Raw genomic sequence first — 12637 nt, forward strand, 5'->3', positions numbered from 1 at the left:
CCTTCACTTACGGAGGAGTACGTATTCAGACTCAACTTATTCTTCACTTTGTAACAAATGTCATTTCCATTCTCTCCCTATCAAAGTTTTTATAAAGGTTTGTCAAGTTTAGAAATGTGAAAAAAAAAAAAAAAAAAAAAAACAGCAGGATAGACAAGAGGTTTTCATTATTAGAGTGCAAGGTATGCAATAAAAATTGTAAAAATGGATAAGCAATTTCAAAAATATATACATATTTCTTTTTCGAATTTAAAGTATATAAAAATATATATATATATATATATATATATATAATATTTTCATAAAATATTTGGAATAAAATATTGATTTTGCATATTTTTTATTTTTTATTAAAGTAATATTTAATCATAAATATACAAGTGTAATATAAGAATTTTTTTTTTCAATAATCCTTAAACAATTGATTATATTTCAAAAATATTAAAATTTTCATTTCTTATTATATCATCGAATGATGATATTAATTATTAAACTTATAAAGAAGATTTTCATTATAAGTGAAAATTTTTAACGGTTTGATTTTTTTAATAAAAATTAGTTAAACAACACCTTGTATAGTCCTCTGTTTTTTGTTTTGGCTATAACAACGGTAAGTAATTAATGAATGACAGTTAATAATTAATTTGAATATTCTTTCTTTTTTATTTTATAATTTTTTTTAATAAAATTGTAATCATTAATATGTTATTGAATAGATAAAATTTGTCACATGACATAATCATATTAAAATTACATATGAGATTATCCATGTCCATAAAAAGACTCATCCATATACGCAATATTAATTATTAAACAAATAATATTTTTTAAACATTACTGTTGGATACAAATTTTGATGACTCACAATATAAATTTATATTTTAATAAAGATTTATCTCTTTTATATTATTGAAATTTTAACATAAGATTATATATATATATATATATATATATATATATATACAGTAAATTTATAATTAATTTTATTATAAATATGATACAATAATAAATAAAATATAATTATAAATAAAAAAATTCACAAAAAAATTAAAAGAAATTTCATTGAATCGTTAAAATTTAAAATTATTTTATATATGAAGTATATTTTATTACTATTTATTTATATTTAAAAGGAAAATATACCCGTATGTTGTAGGATTTTTCTCTCCTACACATACATCGATTTTTGTGTTGCTTTTTTTTTTTCTTGTTTACATTTTTTATAAGTGAATGGGTCTCACACATAATTGTCTCTATAGCATGAGAGATTTTCTCTCCTATTGTATGAGATTAATAAAGCCCATATTTAAATATATATTTTAAATAATAAAAATTTTAATAAAGAAATTTTTTTGACCTATGAATAAATCGCAAGTGAGTCTCTTAAATCATAAAACTTTAGAGGTTATGATTAGAATAAGGGAAAAGTATTTTTCCATTCACCGGAGATAAAGTTATCTCCGGTGAATTCAAAATGACGTCGTTTTGAGTTAAAAGATTAAAAAATTATAATGATAAAGACTAATATAACCCTGTAATATATTAGAATTACACAAATACATTGATTTCTGTTCCAAAACAACATCATTTTAAGCTCACTGAATATAATTTATCTCTATTGACCGAAGAAATTCTTTATCCTTAAAAAAACCCTACCACAAACTGAACTTAGTGAATTAGGATCATATATAGGGTCTTAATTAAGAGTTCCGTTATCTACGGCCCATTTTGACATCTCTTAATGGAAAATTGGAAATATCCATTTTCCTTGTGATTATTTTGAATGTGAAAAACATTAACTCTCAAAATTCTTAATCATGTCATGTTTGACACCTCTCTTTTTTCAAGTGAAAAGTAGTTATTTTTAAGTTAAAACAAAAAAAAAACTTTGGGAATAAAATTATAAATTGTTTGATGATTATATGAAATTTAACTTAAAAATTATTTAAAAGTTATTCAATTCAACAACAACAAAAACACATATTTCAAAAGAAACTGATACAATTTAAAAAAGCTCCACCTAAAAGTTTTAATTTTTGACTTTTTTCTTCATTATAAATTTTTTTTATTATAAGAAATTTTGTAAAAACTTATTTCATATAAGGGTTTTATAATTCTCATTTAACATGAGAATTTGAATTTTCCTACACACTCTTCGATTTCTGTGCCAACGTGGATCCTACATATAATTTTTTCTAACATATGGGTCCCACATATTTTTTGTCTCTACAACATGAGAATTCAATTCTCATGTTGCATGAGAAATATAAAACCCTTCGTATAAAGACATTCCAAATAGGCATCAACTTACAATTTTTAAAAAACAAATAAATAATTTACACACCTCACTGGGCACAGGTTTGCGCTCTCCCCTATTCGAATATGAGATGAACTTTAATGGCTTTGGTCCAGGACTCCGGCAAGCCCCGACTAGGATCTCATAGGCCGTTTCCCGGAGCTCCGATTCAGATAAATTGGTAGCCGGGTCGGTGAAAGGGATCAAGGGAAGGCCTTCAACTTCAACCTTGTGCATGTGCATGGTGTTCTCCAACCACTTCTCTCTCTCTCTCTCTGAGTCCCTCAAACTGAAACTGAACCTGATTAACGTTGCTTAATTTGCTTGCAGCAAATAATGAAAAGAAATTGCAATGTTGAGTGTCTGAGAAAATGAGTTTGTGTGAAGATTGGGTTTGTTAATTTTGCTTTAGTTTTAAGGTAGCGTTGCAGGATCATGTTGCTTTGCCATTATCGGGCAGATTCAAAAGTTAGTAATTACTTATACAAATTTATAGGATAGGAATGGGATAACAATTAACATGATAAGATAAGAATACAATATAAAATAAGTCTGTAAGCTCAGTTTGATAGGATAATATCCTATATGATATTTGAGGCGAATTATACCATTATATATGTGATAGATTCCACAAGATCGAAAATATCCAATATATGATTGATAATTATTGTTGGATTAGTTACATTAGTATACTCAAAGGGAGTGAGATTGTTAAAAGAGAAAGGATAAATGACTTAGCATTTATCTTCTAGTGGTAGGATTATGTTATTATCCTTATCGCTTTTAACTGATCACTTGCTATTAAGTTGTTGGGAGATGGGCTCATATGATGGTCCATAACACGGCCGAGGCATCATTTTAAAATTTTTGGGCAAAAAAATTGTACAATTAAAATTGATTGGATAAATTTTTTCAAACTAATAGAGTCAAACATATCACTTATACTTAGGGGTGCTAAACGAGGCAGGGGCCTTTGGCTCGACTCGTGAAGGTCTGAGCTTACATGTCTAAAATTGATTGTTGGACCCAGGCTTGGACTTGTATAAAAGCTCGTTTAATAAAAAGGCCTCATGCTCTAATTCAAAAGCTCGGCCTTAGAGCCTCTCAGGCTTGCCTAATATATTATTTTTTTATTTATTTTTTAATTTTTATACTACTTGTGATAGCCCTCTCTCTCTTCTCAATTCATTTCATCCCATTTTATTAATTAAACAGACTTTTTAAATGATTTTGTTTTATATTATGCTATTTGGATATACATTAAATTTATGAATATTTATGGAATTACTAGTGCTGTTGATTGTATATTTTGTTTGGCTAAATTTTTGTTGTATTATTTTTTTTAAACAGGTTAAAACAAGGCTTTTATTTTTTGTAAATTAGTCAGGCCACAGGCTGATATTATATTCGTAACAGGTAACATGTTAAGGTCAGTCTGACACATTTGAACACAGACTCGGTCCGTTAAGACCAAAGCTCAGCTCGGCTCGACTCGTTAACACCCCTACTTATACTGATAGGACTAGTCCCGTCAATGATACTGACGGGACTCATGCCACATCAGTGCCACATAGACAGTACCATTACTGTAAAACTTCGAAAGGCCATAACTTTTGACTTGGATGATTTTTTTTATTTCACACAACTTTTCAAGATGTACACAATGACACCTTATTTGACATATTTTATCTCCCATAAACATAGTTTGAATTTGCAACAATAGTTCCAGAGTTACAATATCATTTAAATTCAGAAGATCCTGAGTTCTTTCTGAACCCACACCATGAGCTGCCGCATGTGTCATCTTCTGGATTTAAACGCTCTTGTGATTGTGTGGTACAATTGTTACAAATTCAAACTATGTTTGTGGGAGTTAAAATATGTCAAATAAGGTGTCATTGCATAAATCTCAAAAAGTTATGTGAAATAAAAAAAAAATCTGATTTGGATACCCAAGTCAAAAGTTATAGCTTTTTGAAATTTTACGTTAATGAGACTGCCTATGTGACGCTGATGTGGCACGAGTCCCGTCAGTATTATTGACTTGACTAGTCCCGTCAGTATAAGTGACATGTTTGACTGCATTAATTTAAAAAAATTTATCCAATCAATTTTAACTGGGCAATTCTTTTGTCCAAAAATTTTAAATGGTGTTTTTCCCTCCTTAACAGATATAAATAGATAAAAATAATTTTTTTAATATAAATTCATTTAATCTTTTAAAATTTATTTTAATTTTTTTTACATATTTAAATATAAAAAAAATATTTGTCATTTTAAACGACATAAAGTTATGTCATTTTAAGAGAGAGATAGACACAAGAAAATTTTTTTTATTTAAATTTTAAATTAAATAAAAATCACCAACCTTCTCTCCAATAATTTTCATTCCTTGTATTTATCTCTTTTTTAAAATGACATAATTTATGTCTTTTAAAATGACAAATACCAAACCCTTTAAATATTAATTTTTATTTTAAATTATTTAAAACTTTTAAAAATCACAAATTTAAATAAAACATATTAAAGTACATAAAGTGTTAACAAAATTTTCAAAATTAAATTTTTATCAAATAAATGTTTAAAGCAAAAAAAAAAAGTGAATATTGTGGCTAACCGATAATGATAATACTGGCAATTTTGCATAGGACATACAAGATTAGTCCTGGATAAATGAAATGTATGATTGTGTTATATTGATATTATGTTTAAAGATTACATTATTTAAAAAATGGGTTTTATTTTTCTCATGTTGTATGATACAATTTTTCTCATACAACATGCAAAAAAGGGGGTGTGACTTATTTTTTTGTTTTCTCTCTCTTTTTTTTAGTGGGTCTCATCCACTTTTTTGTGTGTTGCATGAGACAATTTATTTCATGCAACATAAGAAAAATAAAACCCTTTAAAAATTATTTTTGAAAAATGCATAAAAGATCGTTTAGCCAAAATTTACTCTTCAGACATTTGTAAGCAAGAAAATGAAAAGTAAAGTTCACTTCCAAACGCACAATTGTCTCATTAGCATTGTCTTCTAGGAAGAACCAGAGCACAAAATGATTGTTATGTACAAAGTACACACTAACACTCGCCATGCTTGTCACAAAAATGAAAACTTTTTTTTTTTTTTGGTAAAGCAAAAATGAAAACTTAAACCAAATTCATATTATATACTTTTGAATATATAAAAAAAGTAAATTTTAAATTTATATCAATATACTAACTTGTCATCATCTTAAAAATTGACATCCTCTTCTATAATTAAAAGATAAAATACTTTCATTATTTTATTTAAAATTTAACTAGGCTAACAAAGACAACTTAAAAAGTCACTAGATTTAGTCTAGTGGTGAGAGGCTTTAAGTAGTTGTATTAGATTATCTATTCAATTTCTATTTATATCCAAAAAAGAAAGACAACTTAAAAAGGTAACAAAAGATATGTTATAAATAACAAAGATGAAATGGATTGATTCTAAATTCAGTTTGATGAAAGAAAAATTGCCCCTTTCCCACGAGATGGATAAAATTAATGTTATAAAAACTGAACCGATCGGGTCGGGTTGACCCGAAAAGCAGTGAACCGGTCATGTAATCAGTCTGATTTTCATATTGGACCGGCTATGTTACAGAATCGGTGTGACCCGGTACGACCCGGTCGATTTTCGTAAAAACTGATGACCCGGCCCGGTCTATAAAAAAAAAAAACTAATTTATTTTCATAAATTAATGTTTTTTTTTTTTTTACTCTCAAACACAAATGATTTATTTTCTTTTGAAATATTCGAGTGATTTGTAGCTTATTAACTTACATAGATTATACACTTACAACACTAATATTATCTTGATTATGCAATATGCAAGAAATTTTAATTTGATTTATAGTTAGAAATGTCGTTTACTGAACCTGAAACTCTAGTATCACAAATATTATATATTTGATTGATCTTTTGTTGGACAATAATGTGTAATTTATTATTTTCATATTAAGATATTTGAAATTGGTATATTTTTTTACAAGTATTTAAGTATATTTATAGTTTTTTAATATAAATTATAGATTTACATATACTTATCGGGTCATGCAGTTGAACAAGTGACCCACTAGTTCAACCAGTGACCCAGTACCTCGACCGGATCAATAATCGGGCCGAATTTAATAATATTGGATAAAATTGCTGATAGCAATATAGCATGATTGGATTAACATAATACGTAAAATTTTGATTAAATTAGCTTAAACATAAAATAAATTAATGTAAATCATATGGACCAGGTTTAACTCAGCCTAAAAACATTTTAACACAGTTTATCAACAAACAAAAAAGAGAGAGCATAAAAGACATGACCAGATCAATGACATAAAATTTCAAAAATAAAAATAAAATTAAAACATATTTTATAATAATATTTTGAAAAAAAATATATTAATATAAAAATTATATTATTTTACATAAAAGCATTAATTTTAAGTTAATATTTTCTTTGATTTTTTCCTATATATTTTTTTTAAAAAAATACATGTTGCTGCGGTTTCAAATTTGGATTAATCGGCTGCACTGATCGAATATCGAGATTTATTAAAAAAAAGTCATATAATATTGAATCAAAATTTAATCTCATTTATTTTAGCTCGAGTGAAGTTATTGTACCTGATAAAATTTTGAACACCCTTTTTTTAATAAAAAAGAAAAAATACCTTAAAACAAAAATATATGGTTATTTACTTATTGGCAAAATTATTTCTGACTACCTTTACGAAAGAAATATTTTTGTATGTTACACTTACATACACATTTTTGTCGGACCCGTCAATGGATCTTGATTAAAAAAAAATGAGATCAGCCGGCGGATCCCAGTGAATATATATTTGTGGTAGATAAATTTTTCCTGACACAAAAAAATTGAACCTTTCTTATTTATAGAAAACGTAATGACTTAAGCAAGCACAATGTAGAGTAAACATAAAGTTGTCGTGTAATAATCTAATCTAGTTATTTATATTTGATTGTATGAAGTGTTTCCTGCAACAAATAATTTAAGAAAAAATATTGCGGAGTGAACAGAAGAGGATGCTTGTCAAACCACACCTTGCTAGCTTCGTGTTTTATGATTTAGACATGGAATGAAGTTGATTGAACCTGAACCTGGTGGTGTTGTGTGAGAGGCTGAGTTAACCAAACCAAAAAAATGATGTTCAAGCAAAAGCTTCGCCAAGCCATTGATCTTCTGTACTCTTCTGGCCCTGCTTCTGTAGATGACTATACTCGTCTTGTACTTCATTGTGCTCGTGCCAGTGACTTCATTCAAGCCAAGAGATTGCAGTGTCACATGGAATCTCACCTTTTTCAACCCAAAGACTCCTTCATCCACAACCAACTCCTCCATTTGTATGCCAAATGTGGCAAGCTCTCACATGCTCAAAACCTGTTTGATAACATGTCTAAGAGAGATGTTTATTCTTGGAATGCCTTGCTTTCTGCTTATGCCAAGTTGGGCTTGGTTGAGGACTTGCATGCAGTCTTTGATCAAATGCCTTATCGTGATTCCGTTTCATATAACACATTGATTGCGTGTTTTGCAAGTAATAGGCATTCAAGCAAAGCATTGAAAGTTCTAGTGAGCATGCAGGAAGATGGGTTTCAGCCCACACAGTACTCCTATGTGAATGCGTTGCAAGCATGTTCTCAGCTCTTGGATTTCAGGCATGGGAAACAGATTCATGGGAGGGTTGTTGTTGCTGACTTTGGGAAGAATACTTTTGTATGGAATGCTTTGACTGATATGTATGCCAAGTGTGGTGATGTAGATAGAGCGCGGTGGTTGTTTGATGGAATGATTCATAAGAATGTTGTTTCATGGAATCTCATGATCTCTGGGTATGTGAAAATGGGGAACCCTGATGTGTGCATTCATTTGTTTAATGAGATGCAGTTATCAGGTTTGAAACCTGACCAAGTTACGGTTTCAAATGTTCTCAATGCTTTCTTTCAATGCGGACGTGTAGATGATGCGAGGAATATGTTTAGTGAAATGCCCAAAAAGGATGAGATTTGTTGGACAACAATGATAGTTGGTTATGCACAAAATGGAAGAGAGGAGGATGCTTTGATGTTGTTTGCTGACATGCTACGCGGAAATGTTAGTCCTGACAGTTACACCATTTCAAGTGTGGTCAGCTCCTGCGCCAAGCTAGCTTCTTTGAATCACGGTCAAGTTGTCCACGGAAAAGTAATTCTTATGGGTGTTGATGATAACATGCTTGTGTCGACTGCCCTTGTAGATATGTACTGCAAGTGTGGAGTCACTTTGGATGCTTGGATTATTTTTGAAACTATGCCTATTCGGAATGTGATTACTTGGAATGCCATGATTCAGGGTTATGCACAAAATGGACAGGTTCCGGAGGCCTTGGCCCTGTATGAAAAAATGCTGCAAGAAAATTTCAAACCTGATAATATTAGTTTTGTGGGTGTTTTATCTGCATGTGTCAATGCTGAGATGGTCGAAGAAGGACAGAAGTGTTTTGATTCAATCCGAGAACAAGGAATGACACCCACATTGGATCACTATGGATGTATGATCACTCTTCTTGGTCGGTCAGGTAAAATCGATAAAGCAGTGGATCTGATCAAAAGTATGCCTCATGAACCAGATTACCGGATATGGTCCACCTTACTATCTGTTTGTACCAAGGGTGACATAAAGAATGCAGAGTTGGCAGCTAGTCATCTCTTTGAATTGGATCAACATAATGCTGGACCTTATATCATGCTTTCCAACTTGTATGCTGCTTGTGGGAGATGGAAAGATGTAGCTGCTGTAAGATCTCTCATGAAGAACAGAAATGCAAAGAAGTTTGCTGCGTACAGTTGGGTTGAGATTGAGAATGAAGTCCACAGATTTGTTTCAGAAGATCGCACTCATCCAGAAGTGAAAAGAATCTATGGTGAATTGAACAAATTGATCTCAATATTGCAACAAATTGGGTATAATCCGGATACTAATGTTGTTCTACATAATGTGGGGGAGGAAGAAAAGTTTAGATCCATCTCTTACCACAGTGAGAAACTTGCTCTTGCGTTTGCTTTAATTAGAAAGCCCAATGGAGTTGCACCGATACGGATCATAAAGAATATACGGGTCTGTGATGACTGCCATGTATTTATGAAGTTCGCATCAATTACTATAGCACGGCCAATCATTATGAGAGATTCAAACAGGTTTCATCATTTCTTTGGTGGGAAGTGCTCTTGCAAGGACCTTTGGTAAAGTCTTAATCAGATGGTAATCTACTGTGCTTTAACTGTTTCCAGAAGGAAGGGTGATAGCAATGTAATATGCACTTTGTATTCTTTCTAGTAGTTTTTGATACAAGGGAAAAATATATGATATAGTTCGAGGCTCCAAGGATTAGAGCAGCTGTACAGCATGAGAATATTAAGTGAGAAGAACAGCAATACTTTGATGAAAAATTCTTGTGACATAGCAATGCAGCATAAGATGTTTTGGACTAATAAACAGGTATACACTGAGTTCAGTGATCAATACTTGACATTGAAAGAGCAGGTAGAGCCTTGAAAGAAAGTGTCCAGAAAAGTATCAAATGCTCATAACTTGCTGGGAAATTGGGGCTAAAAATTGTTTGACATATGCTGTATGAACTCAATATTGTGGCTGAGGCAATTACTTGCTTCTTAAGGTAAATTTGAATTATGATTATACATATTCCAAAAGCATTAAATAATTTCTATTAATAAAGAAAATGGTCAAGTTGTAATGTTGTATGACAACATTGTATTTAAGGTGAAACTCTCTAAGTTCCATCACCTTCAATTGTTCTAATTTTTCTTCTTTCTATTCCTAGCTGCTAACTTTTAGTTTCTGCTTCATATCATTGATTAGAATACACATTCTTTTGTTTTTATCATTTTTATATTTTATAACTGATCTGTGATCATATATTACTATTTACAGGCTGATGATAGACATAATTCGCCATGAAGCAATTTAATGTTTTTAAGAATACTGTCATTAATGTATGAGTGGATATCAGTTTTCTATAACATCATTGACAGTGTCAAGTTTCTGGTAGATCTGCGGTAAGGGAAACAAGAATTCTAAATTGTATTTTGTGTCCATAAGAAGGCAACTTGAAGTAAACTACTAACATGGACAATTTGAGAGCATTTATGTAACGTTCTTTATTTCGATTGCCTCTTTACAATGGTAAAAATGAAAGGATAACTTGGTGATAACTTTATTAGGGATGAAGATAGCACCACCTGAGCTTGATTGGACCTTAAATCTTCAGCTCCAGTACCAATGCCTGTTGATCTCCGCCAAAGGTTCCAGGCATTTGACTCATGCAATAGATATCTAATCAACTGCGAGGTGGTCCTGAAAGCTCTTTTAGAGTAAGTAATGCATAAAAAAGTTTCACTTTCAAACCTCATTCTTAAATAATTTTGATTAATGATTATCCTTGTGAAGTTTAAAATACATGCTTTGGTTAAACATGATTATAAAAGTAGGGGTTTTAGGATCCATTGATACCATTGTAAATCAAATTTAATATTTTGTATTATGAATGTTTTCAATAATTCATTGGATTGGATTGAATTTTACCTTGTATGCTAAAAAATCATATGGGTTCATCCACATGGTCCTTTTTTAGTCCTTTTCCCCTTCATTTCCCCCTCTTCTTCTTTTCCCTTTCTTTTTTACTTACTTATATATATATATATATATATATATATATATATATATATTATTACTATTCTATTTATTTATTTTTATTTTTATTTTTATTCAACCTTTTTATATCTTTCATTTGGGTTCATCTACCACCGACTCCAATTAATTTGGGATAAAGGTGTTGTTGATGTTGATGTTGATATTGATGCTAAAAAAATATCTTATCTATTTTTTTTTTTTAAATTCTAAACATGGTGATTACGTATAATTCAACAATTGGATTTATATGAATCAATTTCTATGACGAGTTATCGGATGGAGTAAGTTTATCAAGTCTTACATACGATTCCATGGATACTATTCCTAATTTGAATGAGTTGGCATTATAAAAATATCTTTTAATAAAGAATTGATATAATTCTTCAAAAAATGTCATATGATATTAATTTTTATAAAAATTTATTGATCAGTGTGTCCAAAACATAAATTAATCTTTATAAAAATAAAAATATTCAATATTTTAAAAATTAATATATTGAAAAAAAATTATTTTAATATACTAATATTAAAATAATATATTAATTTTTTAAAATTACACTGGTCAACGATATTAATACACCAACCTCTTATCAGGCCTTATTCCTCCCCCTTAGGTCGGATTAAGTTATACATCGTTTTGATGTATTAAGAGATCATGCTGTATAAGCTTATACTATACGATGGTCACACCAAACAACTGAAAATGTCATAACGTATAGTATAAGCCTATGCTATTAGGCCTTATACGTCACACCAAACGTCACACCAAATAGGCCCTAACTGCTACCATATCTTCAGTCATGGTGTTCAGTCCTGACAAACAGTTTCTTGGTGGCAAAATCCTGTTCTCACTCATTTCCCCCCTATACCTCTTTCTAGTTTTTTGTATTTGGTGTTTGATGCCTTTTTGTTTGACTCTCATCACTCTGCTATGAAATACCAAATTATTTTGGTTTGATCTCTTCTCAAGTCAGTAATCTATATGTCTGGCATTGTTGGCAAATTAAATATCCCGTATGTGCAACCAATTAATTTGTTATTAATATAATGCTTGTGGTTCATGCTATATAAGAGAAAGTGTGCTATTTAAAAAATTTACAGAGAACATTTTCTTTTTCAAGATAGATACTCCATAAGTATGGGGTTTCGCCAATCTAATTTATAAGATATATCCCGCCACTGATATAATTACATGTCATGAAATCACAATCACATTGAATCAAGGATCTTGGAGATTTTCTGGATGTTATCTTAGAGGTATCTTGAAAAGAGGCATAGAAAGTGCATCTGGTGAAGATTCAATAATTTTGTTCAGCTCTTTTATTTATTTTATTTTGGAGCTTCACTTATAAGCATGCTGCTTTTGGTTGAGTTCCATTAAACTAATCAGAGACCGAATGCCAACATTATGTATGTGTAATACTAGTATCCTTTATTGCTTTCCTTGCTGTGGACTGTGATTAATCTATCAGTTTGCCCTGCTGTTCGTGCTATCTCAATATAATCCATGTAATATCTGTCTAATTTTATAGTAATCATTTTTGTTGATTGAGGATTACTGTGAACTTCACAGTAATCCTCAATCATTTTATACCCTGTGGACTGG

General features: G+C 30.2%; 1 protein-coding gene across 1 annotated transcript; it reads left to right on the forward strand.

Moving 5' to 3' along the window:
* The first annotated feature begins 7485 nt into the window (after nt 1-7485).
* LOC133313739 (pentatricopeptide repeat-containing protein At1g11290, chloroplastic-like) lies at nt 7486-9567 on the forward strand. Its single transcript, XM_061515144.1, has one exon. The coding sequence runs from the start codon at nt 7486-7488 to the stop codon at nt 9565-9567; it is 2082 nt and encodes a 693-aa protein (XP_061371128.1).
* Nucleotides 9568-12637: the final 3070 nt, after the last annotated feature.

Source organism: Gastrolobium bilobum, unplaced genomic scaffold, assembly GCF_033153095.1.
Source record: "Gastrolobium bilobum isolate Gb01-03AN ecotype WA unplaced genomic scaffold, APGP_CSIRO_Gbil_v1 utg15927, whole genome shotgun sequence".
NCBI classification, from domain to species: Eukaryota; Viridiplantae; Streptophyta; class Magnoliopsida; order Fabales; family Fabaceae; genus Gastrolobium; species Gastrolobium bilobum.

Excerpts from the sequence above, each read along its gene's own strand:
- LOC133313739 (XM_061515144.1), top strand. The coding sequence starts at position 7,486 with ATGATGTTCAAGCAAAAGCTTCGCCAAGCCATTGATCTTCTGTACTCT.